General features: G+C 37.1%; 1 protein-coding gene across 2 annotated transcripts in view; it reads left to right on the forward strand.

The window, feature by feature from the left end:
- Positions 1-16,766, forward strand: part of Spice1 (spindle and centriole associated protein 1) — a 52,804-nt gene that overhangs the window by 28,376 nt on the left and 7,662 nt on the right. For both annotated transcript variants that reach the window (XM_070030226.1, XM_070030227.1), the window contains 6 exons: positions 95-357; positions 2,336-2,467; positions 6,849-6,999; positions 8,507-8,728; positions 11,884-12,365; positions 16,414-16,597. In XM_070030226.1, the coding sequence (XP_069886327.1) occupies positions 95-357; positions 2,336-2,467; positions 6,849-6,999; positions 8,507-8,728; positions 11,884-12,365; positions 16,414-16,597 (1,434 nt within the window). The remainder of the gene's footprint in view (positions 1-94; positions 358-2,335; positions 2,468-6,848; positions 7,000-8,506; positions 8,729-11,883; positions 12,366-16,413; positions 16,598-16,766) is intronic.

The following is a 16,766-nucleotide window of genomic DNA, read 5'->3' on the forward strand; positions in this document are numbered from 1 at the left end:
CTTTTTATAAATGATGAATAATGATTTTTTTCTAGTAATTTTGTAGTTGTTGTTTGTACTGATCTTGAAATAAAACTACTTCTGTCATTCATAGTGAAAAGAAAACCAGATCTGCATACTCCTAAGCAAAAGGAAAACATGTTATCAGCTAGCACAACCTCTGCAGACATACCAGGTAGCAACAGTGCCAGCCTGGATATCCTTAAACACATGATACATGAAGTGGAACATGAAATGGAAGAATATGAGCGGTGGACAGGACGTGAGGTCAAGGGACTGCAGAGTGGTCAGGGTCTCACAGGCTTCACATTGTCGCTGGTGAGCTCTCTCTGTCGCCTGGTTCGATACCTTAAAGAGGTAAGAGTGGGATGTTATGCAAATCTCTTCAGTCAGAAATGTGTGTAGTGAAGTTCCTCTTATATAATTTATTGCATCCTCAAAATCAAATTCAAATAGCTAAAAAAATCTTTTTGATCACATGCAGTAAAAGTCAATAGTTTCCTGCTACCACCAGTAGATAATGATATTTGTAGGAGCTTTAGCAAATTATAATTAGTAAGGCAAATCTGCTATAGATTTGTATCTTGTGATAACACCAAATACTACTGATTGGCAGTTACAGATTAACACTATTGTCTATTGCTTTCCCCTTTACTCACATGTTAGTTCAATTTGGAGAGTGATATTGCCTAAATCTGTAGACTTGGTAGGTATGAAAATTCTTCATGGTTTCTGTATGACTGGTAATTTGTATGTAGTTTCATTGTCTAAGTGGGTAGTGTCTTACTGTTGTGGGAATAATTTATCAAACAAACCAGAATTGTTTCTTTGCTTCTAAATAATAATTTTTTTTATAATTCTGTAGAGTTAAGGGTTTGTTGGGTATTTTATCTTTAAAAAATTTATTAGCTTACTTATTATGAACTTGAATCTTCTTTTTTTTTTTTTTTGGTCGGTTGTGGGGCTTGAACTCTGGGCCTGGGCACTGTATCAGAACTCTTCAACTCAAGGAGAGTTCTACCATTTGAGCCACAGCACCACTGCCATGAACTTGAATCTTAAATAAATATCACAAAATGTTTTAGTAAATACTGTTTGAAAATATAATTCGTTACTGATTAAGATGTTTAACAAGATGTTTTGTACTGTCATATTTGTGAAAATCCTCATCCCTTCCACCCTTAAGTCAGTAATCTTCGGGAGTATACTTCTGGTGCTTGGGAACTATTACAGGATTGGAAGCATGTGCTGTCCAAACCTAAACCATTAATGGATGCAATCAACATGATTCAATGTTAATTTTTTTTTTTTTTTGTCGGCCGTGGGGCTTGAACTCTGGGCCTGGGCGCTGTCCCTCAGCTCTTCAGCTCAAGGCGAGCGCTCTACCACTTGAGCTACAGCGCCACTTCCGGTTTTCTGGTGGTTTATTGGAGATAGGAGTCTCACGGTCTCTCCTGCCCGGGCTGGCTTTGAACCGCGATCCTCAGATCTCAGCCTCCTGAGTAGCTAGGATTACAGGCGTGAGCCACCAGCGCCCGGCTCAATGTTAATTTTTAAAATTATATTTTAGCAAAATTGGTGCTGTATACCATAGCATGAAATTCAAAGATGTATAGAATGAAAAACCTCATACCTTTTTTGTGGTTCTGGAATCTGAACTCAGTCCTTGTGTTTGCTAGACCGGTACCCTACCACTCAAGCCAGACCTTCAGCCCTGATTTTTGCTGATTATTTTGGAAATAGTGTCTAGCTCACTTTTCTGTCCAAGATTACTGGCAGAAGCCACTGGCACCTAACAAAAATCTAATTCTTATCTTTTCTTTTAATATATATTTTTATTGTAAAGATACTGTACAGAGGGGTTACATTTACATGAGCAAGGTAATGAGTCCATTTCCTATCGAGCATTGTTAGCTCCTCCTTCTAATTCTTATCTTTAACTTCCATCCAACCTGTTTTCTTCCTTATAGCCTGCTATCATTACTTTATACCAGTATGTCCTAGAGATGGTCTGTGAATATTCAAAAATATGTATATTATGAAAAATTTAGTTATTTAATTCTACATACCATTTTGCTTACTATTAAGAAGGGAAGAGGATAAAGCAACACATTTTATTAAATTAAGTCTAATAAACATTCTTATAAAAATTTTCATGTTTCATTGCTATCATATAATGAATGCTTCTTTGTAATTATCTTGTTTTCCAGGTTTGAGTAGAAACCTTTAGTTTTCAATATGTGATGCTTTTGGGTGGGAGTTTTTGTTTTGTCAGTCAATCTGTCTTTCTGTTTGTCTGCCTACCTACCTACCTATGTATGTAATTATTTTTTAGAGTGAGCTTCAATTACGTAAAGAAGTAGAGACAAGGCAGCAACTAGAACAAATATTAGGAGATCATCGAGAGCTCATTGATGCTCTGACTGCTGAAATTCTTCTTCTTAGAGAAGAAAATTCTACCACACAGGTACTTAGATGCGCTTCCAAATTTTTCCATGTTTGGCTTTATAAAGGATCTTTACACATGTATAGGATTCTCATTGAGTTGCCTTTGTTTCTATGTTTATGTGATTACTTAACAACCTCATTATCATCATCATCAGTGAAGGTGTTTTTTAACATTTGCATCAGAAGTACTATAGTAAAAGCTATGAATAGTTTATAGGATAAGAAGTATACTATGTAGTGGAAAAGGTAGATCTATATCTAAATAATAACTTCCAATATCATGGTAGTTTCTTCAAAGTATGAGCATTAAGGTCAGTTTTCAATTCAGCCTTCCTTCAGTTACATCAGATGCTATTTGTAGTTTGCGTACAGTATCTTTATTTGCTTTACTACTAGACTGATTACTCATTTATTTTTTATGGTTCTTGGGACTGAACCCAGGGCCTCACAAAATTTAAGAAAACAACTGTACCCTAAGCCAAACCACCAGCCTCTAACTGCTGTTTTGAAAAAATAATACTTAGACAATAGCTCTTCTTGATAATCTAAGGCTTTCATGTTCTTTAATGGCCGGACACCGGTGGTTCACGCCTATAATCCTAGCTACTGAGGAAGCTGAGATCTGAAGATCACGGTTCAAAGCCAGCCCAGGCAGAAAAGTCCGTGAGACTCTTATTTCCAATTAACCACCAGAAAACTGGAAGTGGTGCTGTGGCCAAGTGGTAGAGCACTCACCTTTAGCTGAAGAGTGCAGGGATAGCACCCAAGTCCAGAGTTCAAGCCCCATGACCAACCAAAAAAAAATTCTTCTTTTATGTACATTTGATATGTTTTTGGATAATGCTATCATTACTTTTACTAATTATGTTATACTCATTACTGAGAATTTGTGCTGTGTGACTGCAGATAAAGTTTTATTTTTCTTTTTGTTCTTATGGGCCATGACTGATTTATATAAGCCATAAAGACTAGAAGAACTGCTAGACAAATTGTGTTGTATGAATGGACATATATAGTCCACATGCCACTAAGTCTAACACTCTAAAGTGAATAAGTTCATGTTTTTAATATAAACAGAGAATTGTGTACCAGTATTGTCATATTAGTCTAGAAAAGTTTCATTATCCTGAGGGAAATTCTGTAGTCATGAGGAGCACTGTGTATTTTCCCCTGAAAAGTCAATGTCCTTTCTGTCTCAGTGGACTTAGCTAATTTGGATAGTTTATAGAGATGGAATTATATAATATGTCGTCCTCTATGTCTAACTTTTTTCATTTAGCATATAATTTTAAGTTGATACATAGTATATGATATTTCAGTATTTCCTTTCTATGACTTAGTAATATTCCACTTTTCATGTGTATACATTTTATTTATCTGCATCAGTTAATGAATATTTGAGTTATTTCCAAATGTTGCTACTGTGAACATTCATGTACATTTTTTTGTTGTTGTTGTTTGTTTTTGCCAGTCCTGGGGCTTGAACTCTGGGCCTGGGCAGGCATTTTCTGTGTGTGTGGTACTGAGGAACCGAGACTAGGGCTTCATGCATGTGAGGCAAGCACTCTACCACTAAGCTGCATTCCCTGCCCTCATATACTTTTTTTTTTTTTTTTTGGGGTCCGGTCGTGGGGCCTGAACTCTGGGCCTGGGCGCTGTCCCTCAGCTCTTAAGCTCAAGGCTAGCGCTCTACTACTTGAGCCACAGCACCACTTCCGGCTTTTTTCTTTTTGCTTATGTGGTGCTGAGGAATCGAACCCAGGGCCTCATGCATGCAAGGCAAGCGCTCTACCACTGAGCCACCTTCCCAGTCCCTCATGTACATTTTTTAAGGAACATGTTTTCAATTCTTCTAGGATGATAGAAAGTTTTTTAAAGTATTTAAAAGATTCAACAAATCTTTAATATCTTTGTGTATGTGTGTACATGCACACGGGTGCTTGCGCCAGTTCCAGTACTGGGATCTGAACTCAGAGCATTTTACTCTTGCTTGGCTTTTTTAGTGCAGTGCTGGCACTGTACCACTTGAGCCATACCTCCACTTCCTCAACAAATCTTTTTTTTTTCTGGTCCTGGGTCTTGAACTCAGGGCCTGGGCATGGTCCCTGAGCCTCTTTGTATTCAAAGCTTGAGCCACAGTACCATTTCTGGCTTTTTCTGAATATTTTATTGGAGATAAGAGTCTCATAGACTTTTCTTCCTGGGCTGGCTTTGAACTGTTTTCCTGATCTCAGCCTCCTATGTAGCTAGGATTATAGGAGTGAGCCACTGGTGCCTAGCTCCTCAACAAATCTTTATTGAGCACCTTTTTTGGGCATAGCCTTGTTCTAAATGTAGGAAATAGTAGTGAACAAATATAGAAATCTTTACCCTATGGATATTACATTGTAAATAAATTCTAAAAATAAAAAAGTGAAGTGTATGGTAAATTAAGCAGCAATATGTACTTTGAAGAAAAATAAAGCAAACTACAGACATAAGAAATAGCTACAGTGGGTTGGATAGAGTTTTGAATGAGATGGGTTGCACCAGGCTGAGAGGATGACATTTGAACAAAGGTTTAGAAGGATTGAGGCAATGAACAGATAGCTGAGAGCACAGCAGTCTAGAGAAAAAGTAGACCAGAGATCTTGAGGAAATTAACTATGAACTCAAAGTTGCCAAGCCTCAGTGTAGTGGGAGTAGAGTGAGAAGGAGAGGACAGTTGGAGACAAGATCAGTACACATAGATCAGACACTGTTGTCCTTCATTTTGTCAAAATGGTCTTAGTGTCTCATGATACTCGAAGGCCAAAAGGAATACCAGTAGTTTCATTTATTAAGTTGTTCAGTCCAAACAACTGTGGAATATGTATGCCTTTTAAGCATTGCACAACTTTCAAAACCTAGAGTCTTATTGGGCACTATTACTCTTATTTCCTGTTCTACATTGCTTTTCATCCAGAACTTTTTTTTTTAACATAGCAACTGCTAAAAACCCAGCCGATTTGATATTATCAAAAGGAATGTAATATAATCTTCATACTGAAACTGTGAGCCATGGCCTGCTAATAGTTCCCTATTATCTGATAGTATTGAACTTCTCTGTGTCTCTTGAAAATTTTGTGCCTTGAGTTCCTCAGCATTAAGGTTTGGCTAGAAGAGGTGGCCAAACACTGGAGCAGAGCATTAAATAGATAAGATTCTTGTAGTAACTTAGATGGAACCTTGAAGCTTGCTCTAGATTAGAACAGGAAAAATTGAATAAACTCTCAATGTATTCAGAAGGCCAACCAAACACATTGGCTCTGGGGGAAAGGAAAAGAAAGGAGAGGAAAATGGCTAATAAGCCTGATTTCAAAATTTTAGACTAAACAAAAAAATAAACTTGGTGTTTATGAGGTGGAACATATCTTAGGAGATTTTGGTTTGAAAAGATTGTGGGAGATTTTGGTTTTGTATATCTCAGATTGAGACATGTATGAAAACATATAAAATATGTATATGCTTAGACTAGTTATTGTCAGCAGTTCTTATGCAATTTATACAGTTCTCCATTTCCTTTTTCCTGCCATCTTCTCTGCTTCTAAAAACCATCTGTTATACCAATAGTTAACTTAAGACTTGAATTATATGGTGGTAATCAAACCTGTTGCTTTCAGATGACCTACTTACATCTACAGGGTTGAAAAGATTAAGAACAAAATAAATTCACCTAAACATCTGGGTAATTCAGTTGACTTTTAAATGTAAGAATGGGATTCCAAATGTAAATCAGTTGTGAAATCTTCTGTGAATGAATTTTTAAATAAAAGAAAATCTTATGTAACATTAAAATTTGAGATACATACATTTATATATGAGAAATATATACACATATATAAATACAGTTACCATATACATGTAAAATACAAAGTTGTAGTTACGTTGTATATAGGACTTTGCTTTTATTTTTTCTTTAGAATTGTTTTATAAACATTACTGTAAATCTGTATAGCATTCGTGTTTAGTTTAGCTTAATGTCTGAGGACTAGTCTATTGTTTCCTCTACCTGATATATCTGTTTCTTGGGGTAGCTTAAACGTCAGTTGAAATGATCTCTATGAAGAGGTTTTGTAAATTGGAAATGATAAAAAAGGTCCTTTGTTGTTTTTCTTGTTTTAAATAGGATATTTATTAATTACTTATATTCATTAATTACTAATTAATTGTATTTATTTAATTAATTATATTTATTAACTACTAATTAATTATATTTATTAATTACTCATTTACTTAATAATCTCTCTGTTATATGATTGTTAGAGTTTTTCTAATTGTGAATAGAGTTATTTAGAATTTGAATGGAAGTCTCAAATTTGTTTTCTATGTGATGCCTTAGTGTTCATTATGCTAACAATGTTATTTCTTTTCCTCTTTAGGCAAGACTTCAGCAGTACATGGTCACAACAGATGAGCAGCTTATATCACTCACACATGCCATTAAGAATTGTCCTGTGATTAATAACTCTAGACAAGAAAGTCAAGTAACAGAAAGAGGAGCCACGAGTAGAATGATTATAGAAAATTCAGGTAGGCTGTCATTAAACTACTCAGCAGCCTTAGGGTAGCAACAGGCAAGCAAACTCAACCTGTAGCTCCTAAACTTAAATCGAGTTATTAGCTGTTTATGTGCATACTGTAGTATCACTAACACAAGAGTCATTACTTTTCTAGCTGGTAGTTATTTAATGCTTTCTCCATATCACATGATTTTTAAGTCTTATATGTAATCATCATAATAGTCATATAAGGTAGGAATTATTGTTGCTCCAATTTTTCAGATAAAGAAAGTGAGGCTTAGAAAGAGATGGTAACTTAGCAGTTACAGAGATAGACTGTAGAAAAAGTTGATACCTAGGTCAGGACTTGGGTGTACCAGATGAATCATGATGCCCCAGAGTCAGGATGAGAGAGATAGTATTAGAAAAAAACAAACAATCCTGAGTTTTAGAAATTCATAATTTTTATTCAGATATGTAAGGTTTTGAAATCTTTTCTTTTGTGTTCCTTCATGTGCAATGGACTGAATAAGACATTTGAGCCTTTTCACTTTTTTTGTGTGTGCTGGTCTTGGGACTTGAACTCAGGGCCTGGACATTGTCCCTGAGTTTTTGTACTCAAGGCTAGCACTGTACCACTTTGAGCCACAGCTCCATTTCTGGCTTTCTGGTAGTTAATTGGAGATAAGAATCTCATAGACTGGAATGGAACTGAGATTCTCAGATCTCAGCCTCCTCAATAGCCAGGATTACAGGCGTGAACCACCATTATCCAGCTACTTTTTCACTTCTAAGTAATTTTTTTGATAAGTGTGTATAAAGTCTTTTATGTATTTAGGATTGATAGGATTGATTATAAAAAAATGGCAGATCCAAATTCAGTTTGCATGAGGTATTTGTATTAGTGAGTACAGATCTCTGCCTGCTGGTTGAGTCTTACTATTAATATCTAGTGAAGGAGTATGTGCTTTATCATCATCTGAGTTAAGCTTCATTACTGAAAGCTTTTGGCTATCCAAAAGTGAGAAAGGCTGGAAGTAAAGTTACTGCTAATTCTTTTCATTGCCTATGGGAAAAAGAAAGATTTGTATAAGTGAAACCAGATTAGTGTCTTTCTGAGTCTCAGCTCTTGGATCTCTTACAGGAATATGGATTGTGACTGTAGTTTGACAGGGCATGGACTTGTAAAAATTCCACAGTTTTTAATGAGCCTTGGTTACGGCAGTCAGTATGTAAATATGGCCTATTTTTTTGCCATTTTGTTACTTGTTATAACTATTAGAAAGCTATCAGGGCAAATAATGCAAAACTAAAATGGCAATTAATTTTAGGAGTTCTTTCTTTGTGACCTCTGTGCTTTTTTGAAACATATCAACTTATTCCCAGCACTCACCCATTCCTGCTTGTGAATTACTGGTAAAGGAAGATACAGCCCAGAAAGTGCATTTTTACCCAAATACGTTGAAGAATAACTATCTGAAATGTACTCATAGTTCTTTTTAGTTCCTTATATACTAATACCCTCTTATCTTCTTCAGAGTGTCCTGTCAGTGCCAGTGCCTCTGTGCCATTGATGTTCAGAGTAGAAGAAGGAGCTGAGCTACCACAGGAAGAGTTACCTGTTAAACTGTCTCAAGTCCCAAATGCCCCAGGTAGTATAAACCTGGCCAATAATTTGCCAACCCATATTTATGAGCCAGCTGTGTTGTTAACACCACCCAGGCAGAAGACCAGCTCAGAATTCTCTCCTCTGCAGGATGGTAAGCAGGATTCTTCTACAGTTGTGTGGAAGTTTTTTTCAAGCTTCATTTATGTATTATATTTTGCTGAGTTACCTGAAAAACAACTGAAAAAGATATTGCTTACTACACACAGTCTTTCAGCTGAAGGAAGAATTTTCAGGATGCTTTTCTTTGTGAGTCAGTTTTTTTTTTAATATTTATTTTTTATTGTGAAAATACTGTACAGAGGGGTTACAATTACATAGGCAAGATAATGAGTACATTTCTTATCAAGCATTGTAGCCCTCCTCCTTTGTTTCCCCTTCCCATCCTCCCCCCTGCCCTCCCACACAACCCTTCCCGCTCCCCTCCCTTCTCTCTTCCTCCCTCCCCCACCAAAGTTGTAAAGTTCGTTTTCGACATAACGACTTGTACATCTCATTGTTGCAATGGGTCCACCTGTATCCCTATTTAAACGATTTGTTTTTTCCCTTCCCCTCCACAAATTATACCAACATCAAATACAGTGAAAACAGGGGTAATACTGTGGGGGAGGGACATACAAAGCAACAAAGAAATCATCTTATAAATGTGTTAGAAACAATCACATGAAAGAAAAAAAACATTTGAGTACATATCTTAGGGTTCATTTCCCTATGTGAGTCAGTTTTTTATTGCTATGGCAAAATACCTGACAACTATAAGTAAATGAGGTTATTTTTTTTCTCATTGAGTAGAAGTCGCTGCAATTAGCTGCATTTTCTATTTCCTTCATACTACATTTATGGAATATTTTTTTTGTCTGCCTGGCTACTTCATTTTAGTCTGTTTTGGTAGCTTGCCCTCCTTTACTAGATTGTAAATGTTGAGTTGTGTCTTGGTTTCTTGGTTTTCCTGGTTTCTTTCCTCATGCTGTTCTTTTTCTAGATAATCTCATTCATTCTCATAGCTTCCATATTTCCATATGCAAGTGACTTCCAGTTTGATATCTCGGCCTTTTTTGAAATTTCAGTCATCAGTCTGGATAGATACATGTCATAGCTTCCGTATTTCCATAAACAAGTGACTTCCAGTTTGATCTCAGCCTTTTTTGAAATTTCAGTCTTCTGTCTGGATGTATACATAGGTGAATCATGAAGTGTCTTATATTTAGCATGCTTAAAATTGAAGTTTGACAATTCTCTTTTCCCAAATCCTTTTCTTGTCACTATCCACTCAAGATACATAACTTGTTGATCTTTATTTCTCCAAATCTTCAGTTCTAGTTCATGACTCTCATTTTTATTGCCAATATATTCCCCAGATTTATTGTATCTCTTTTGTCCACATACTTTTATCAAAGCTACTGACACTTTCTACTAAACTTCTGCATTTGCTTCCTGGATTCCCTGATTCCTGTTTTTCTTACTCTCCCATTGTTCATAGCATATAAGAAATGTGAATTGATCTGGCTAATGCCTATAATTCTAGCTGTTTACAAGGCTGAGATCTGAAGATGGTGGTTTGAAGGTAGCCCAGGCAGGAAAGTCTGTGAGATTCTTATCTCCAGTTAACCAAAAGTCAGAAATAGAGCTGACTCAATTGGTAGAGTACTAACCTTGAGCAAAAAAAACTCAGGAACAATGTTCATGCCCTGAGTTCAAGAAATAAAGAGAGAGATAGATGGAGAGGAGAGCAGAGAGAAAAATGTGAACTGAGTCATTAAATTTTCATTGCACTTAAAATATAAAGCTTGTAACATGGTCTGAAAAGCTGTGCTAGAATGACAAGTACATATATCTCCAATCTCCTATATCCCCTTGTTGTTAGCTATAGCTGGACTGCCTCTTTTCTTTGTTCCTCTGTATATTGAGGCTTCACATATGTTGTTTTCTCTGCTTCTGATATCTTTTTTTTTTTGTCAGTCATGAGGCTTGAACTCCGGCCTGGCCTTTGATATCTTTTGCTTTCCTTTCTATTACACATGTAATAATTTAAATTTACTTCTTCAGACAGACTTTTTTTGGCCATTCTAAGTTTATTTTTTTTTTACTTAAAAGTTATTTATTGATTGTCCTATTTTTTTTTTTTTTTGGTCGGTCATGGGGTTTGAACTCTGGGCTTGGGTGCTGTCCTGTGCTCTTCAGCTCAAGGCAAGCACTCTACTGCTTGAGCCACAGTACCACTTCTGGTTTTCTAGTGCTTTATTGGAGATAAGAATCTCACGGACTTTCCTGCCTGGGCTGGCTTTGAAGCTCGATCCTCAGATCTCAGCCTCCTGAGTAGCTAAGATTACAGGCATGAGCCAACCAGTGTCCGGCCAGAGTTTAATCTTTTTTTTTTTTTTTGAGTCCAGTTGTGGGGCCTGAACTCTGGGCCTTGGCGCTGTCCCTCAGCTCTTCAGCTCAAGGCTAGCACTCTACCACTTGAGCCACAGTGCCACTTCCGGCTTTTTTTCTTTTTACTTATTTGGTGCTGGGGAATCGAACCCAGAGCCTCATGCATGCAAGGCAAGAGCTCTACCACTGAGCCACCTTCCCAGCCCTACTCTTTTTTTTTTTGGTCGGTTGTGGGGCTTGAACTCTGCTTGGGCGTTGTCCCTGCGCTCTTTAGCTCAAGGTGAGCACTCTGCCGCTTGAGCCACAACACCACTTCTTTTTCTTTTTTTATTATTATTAAAAAGTTTTTTTTATTGTGAAAATACCATACAGAGGGGTTACAATTACATGAGCAAGGTAATGAGTACGTTTCTTATCAAGCATTGTTGCCTCCTTCTTTGTTTCCCCTTACCATCCCTACCCTCCTATCACCCCCCAAAGTTGTAAAGTTCATTTTTTGACATAATGTCTTATATATCTCATTGTTGCAATGGGTCCACCTATATCCCTATTTAAACAATTTGTTTAAATTAAGTGCTTACATTCTTTTTCTCATCTCCTGAGAGAGGAGTTAACATAAATCAAAATGTATAAAGTAACTTACCAGGTGGTTTTTCATGAAAATACTGATAAATGCTTTTAGAAATATAAAGTCTTTGTATTTGATTATTAGGGAAGCATTGGTCTCATATTCTCTACTGAAAATAATTTAGAGATTCAAAGCCAAACTCTTCTGTGGAAATGCTTCTCTAGCTACAAATGACAGTCAGATGAAATGATTATAGTACCAATTCATTGGAAAATAATATGCTTATCATTTAAAAATTTTGTCTACAGTGTTGAGGAGGACTGTTCAAACTCGTCCAGCTCCACGAATTCCTCCAACTGTAGAAGTAATTGAGAAGGAACAAAATTGGGAAAAGAAAATGTTACCTATTGATACAGACAATCAGAATTCAAATGAAGAGAGTCGTCTCTTCACTCAGAGGTGGAGAGTCTCTCACATGGGAGAAGATTTGGAGAACAAAATTCAGACACCATTTGTTAACCTCTCACAGCCACTGTCAAGTTCCCATCCTACTACTCAACAGTTGAGAAATCCTCCATTCTCAGAAGAGTTCCCTGTCCTTGGCGATGGGCAACAATTTCAAACAAATGAGACATTGACACAAAGAAAGGACATAATGGCACGAATTGCTGAGTTGACACTTCAGAATTCAGCCATCAAGGCACATCTGAATAACATTACTGGGTCAGGGGGAGAACAAGGCGATGGGCTGCCGGAGCTGAACAAGCAGGAAAGTGCTGGTGATGCTGCTGTGAGTACTAGTTCACTATTGACTGGGAATTTAAGCCTAAGTGTTGTGTTACTCATAACCTTCCATTGTTGTGACAAATGCCTGGGGAATAACTTAAAGGAGGAAAGATTTCTGTTGGCTTGTGTGATCACCCGAGTCGGTTGCTTTGACACTGAGGTAAGGCAGAGCATGTGGCAAAGGCTGTTACCTCCCTCATGGTGGCCAAGAAGCAGAGAGAGCAGGTAGCGGAGGGAGGAAAGAGGAGACAGGCAGACAGACAAGGGACAATACATCTGTCCTTTTTAATGTACTTTTGCTTCCAAGCTTTTTTACTTCCAAGTTTTTAAAATTGTATTTTGATAATGTCATTGTATTATGATCCATTAAAGGAACAGTCTGTTGATTATGCCTAAGTCCTCAGGATCCAACCCCTTCCCAGAATCTCATCAGTTGGGAACTATACCCCTGGTGGACATTTTATATTCAAGCCATAATAGGCATCTTTATAGGCTAATCTGGTAACTTAAACCTTCATTGCCATATTTGTGGGGGGGAAAAGAGTACCTTAAGTTCCACCCAGAACTGTTGATGATATACCTCCTCATGCAGATCCCAATGATAAGAACACTTCCTTTTGCCCCATTCTGAGTCAGGATAGATCCTGTAAGTATCCTATCAAGGGGCAGTACAGTGTTTTATCAGCCAGAAGGAGCTGGATTAGGTACTCCAGAAGTAAAGATTGGGAGGATCACAGTTGTAGCCTGTTTGAGCAAAAAGTTAATGAGACCCATCTCAACCAATAAATGGGGTAGTGGTTAAAGTTTGTCATCCCAGCTAGGAGGTTGTAGGAGGAGGCCAGCTTGGGCAAAAATCATGAGAACTTACCTGAAAAATATCTAAAACAAGGGGCTGGGAAGGTAGCTCAGTGGTAGGGTGCTTACCTTGCATACATGAGGCCCTAGGTTCGATTCCTCAGCACCACATAAGCAGAAAAAGCCAGAAGTGGTGCTGTGGCTCAAGTGGTAGAATGCTCACCTTAAGCTGTAGAGCTGAGGGATAGCACCCAGGCCAGAGTTCATGGAGACCAAACAAAAAAAAAAACAAAACAAAAAAATAACTAAAACAACACAGGATTGAGTATGGCTCATGTGGTAGAGTCTAGCAAATGGGAGGCTCTGCATTCCAACCCCAGTATCATTGAAAAAAAAGTTAATTTAGAATTTTGGTAACAGACATTAAGGAGAGGTGAAAATAAGGGCCACCTATTGTCATCATTGAACTCATAGCAAGTAAAGTCAGTGTGGTACAGAAAGTACCACTCAGAAAGTGGTACAGAAAGTAGTACTCATTAGACACTGGCAGAGGAAGAATCAGGAAGGGGACACTCACCAGTGCACTGAGTAGGACTTAAGTCAAGTTTAATTTTGAAGATTACTTGAAAGTGGTAGTTCTTGATTTTAAGAAGGCAACACAGTTAAGCCTTAAGCTTTCATTCTTTTCTAATTAGTATAAGCATCAGCAGTCTACAGAGGGCAATCACACATTGATATCCTTACCACGGTCTTCTGTTTTAATACAAAATACAAAATTCATACTGTTTTATTTCTTTTTTATAATAATAGATACAGATTACAAATTAGTAATTTCTACTAGGGAGTGTTTGTCTTTTCACAAAGGAACATATTTTTAATTAATATTTATTATCTTGAAGTTACCATTCAACAAATCAATATATAAGTACAGTGCATCTTGCTTGATATCACCACCTTCATCATTCTCCCCCATCTCTCCTAACCCATCTCCTCCCCTTAATTTTCTTAGTTGAATATCATGGCTGTATCCTTCCCCCTTTCTTCACTTCTCTACCCCTTCCCTTGACCTCTCCCCATACCTTTCAAGTACCAGTTTCTTGTTACTCATTTTGTTGGACTGTGAGCTTTTCTAAAGAATGTGGCAGAGGCATATAAAAAAATAGCATACTTGCGTTAATATATCTGTGTGCACTTGCATACAGCCCATATGTGTTTATTTATGCATTTATAAATTAGTTCTAATTTCCACATATGAGAGAGAACATGGGTGCTTTGTCTCTCTTGTCCTGACTTAACTTCAACATAATTTTTTCCAGATCTATCCATTTCTTTGCAAATGATGTAATATCATTCTTTCTAATGGCTGAATAAAATGCCATTGTGTATATATAGCAAAGGAACATACATATTTAGCTAAATGTAATGGTTAGAAATTATGTAAGTACATTTCTCTTGGGAATTTTGAAATTAAACTTAAGTTACATTGCTTGTGTAGCTTTTTTAATTAAATAAAGGTTTTATTTACTTATTTAGCTCTGTTTCATGTTCCTTTCCACTACTATTCTCAAATCAGATATATTAGGCTAACAGTGTCACTAGGAGTGATTGAGTTCTCAGAATCTTTGGCAAACTTAGATGCATGTTTGAGGACTACAATTACGGAAACATCTGTTTCAAATATTGTAGATCCTCGTTGATAATCTGTCTACTTCAAGTTCTAGTAGATGTATGGCATTTAGATTAGGAGACTTCTCTTTGTCATGTGATCATTTTTTTGCAGCTTAGCTGAGGCAAACAGATCAATATAGAAAAGCTGTGGGCTCAGATTGGGAGAAGATCTTCACTAGCCATACAACAGACAAGGGTCTCATATATAAAATATACTTGGAACTCAAAAAATTAAATCCCCCAACAACAAATCTTCAAAGAAACAACTGCCCAATAAATAAGTGGGCTAAAGACTTAAAGAGAAACTTCTCTGAAAAAGAAATAAGAATGGCCAATACGCACATAAAGAAATGCTCAACCTCCCTAGCCATAAAAGAAATGCAAATCAAAACAACATTGAGATACCACCTCACCCCAGTTAGAATGGCTATAATCAAGAACTCTAATAACAACAGATGCTGGAGGGGATGTTGACAGATGGGAACCTTACTGCATTTTGGTGGGAGTGTAAACTTGCTCAACTACTTTGGAAAGTAGTATGGAGGTTCCTCAAAAGACTCCTCCACATAGAGCTCCTCTATAACCCAGCAATCCCACTTTTGGGCATTTACCCAACAAACAAGACCACACTAAAGCTACCAGCATGACTATGTTTATTGAAGCATTATTTACCATAGCTAAGATATGGAACCAACCCAGATGTCCCTCAGTAGATGAATGGATCAAGAAAATGTGGTATATATACACAATGGAATTCTATGTCTCCATCAGAAAGAATGACATTGCCCCATTTGTTAGGAAATGGAAAGACTTGGAAAAAATTATATTAAGTGAAGTAAGCCAGGCCCAAAGATACATAAGTCCCATGGTTTCCCTTATTTGCAATAACTGTATATGTCTGAGTCAAGCAGAAAAGGTCAGATAAGTTGATGTTAGGGAAATGAACCCTAAGATATGTATTCAAATGTTTTTTCCTTTCATGCGATTGTTTCTAACACATTTATAAGATTATTTCTTTGTTGCTTTGTATGTCCCTCCCCCATGGTATAACCCCTGCTTTTACTGTATTTGATGTTGGTATAATTTGTGGAGGGGAAGGGGAAAAACAAATTGTTTAAATAGGGATACAGATGGACCCATTGCAACAATGAGATGTACAAGTCGTTATGTCGAAAACGAACTTACTTTACAACTTTGGTGGGGCGGGGGAGGAGGAATTGGTGGGTGTTGGGGGGAAGATGGGAAGGGATGGGAAGGGGAAACAAAGGAGGCTACAATGCTTGATGAGAAATGTACTCATTATCTTGCCCATGTAATTGTAACCCCTCTGTAAAAAAAAAAAAAATAATAATAATAAAAACAAAGAAAAGCTGTGGGCTTACATGGCAGTAGTGGTAGGATAATTAGTATCCTTTTATTTTAGTCCTAATTCTTCAATTAAATAATTTGTAAGTTCTCATTTGTCTACTGTTCACATGTACATACAGCAAGGGCTATGTACACTAGCTTGCTGGCACTTAGTAGAAGAGTCAAACTTGTGAAGATTTTCAATACTGAATTATGTCCTATTTCTTCCTTGCTTTCCCAAGGCTTGTCCAGTAGCACAATCTCTAGCACCAAGTAGCATGGAGGAACGGATTGCAGAATTGAATCGACAGAGTATGGAGGCTCGAGAGAAACTACTACAATTGATAGAGCAGCAAAAACTTGTTGGTTTGAACCTCTCCTCTTCTCCAGTGTTGCCAGTTCAGGCACCTCTTAGAGCATGGCCTGGTTTGTCAAAGATTTATGATTTATAGAATAAAATAGAATTAAGTGTTTTCACTTTTCTTAAATTTGCAAGTTTGCACTGAACCAAAGAAATCTCAAAGCTTATATTTCACTACCTTTAATTTCACACCAAAGGCTACTGGCTTGAATCACAGAATAACTTAAAACAACA

This window comes from Dipodomys merriami, unplaced genomic scaffold, assembly GCF_024711535.1.
Source record: "Dipodomys merriami isolate MVZ:Mamm:240054 unplaced genomic scaffold, mDipMer1.0.p SCAF_2, whole genome shotgun sequence".
Classification (NCBI taxonomy): domain Eukaryota; kingdom Metazoa; phylum Chordata; class Mammalia; order Rodentia; family Heteromyidae; genus Dipodomys; species Dipodomys merriami.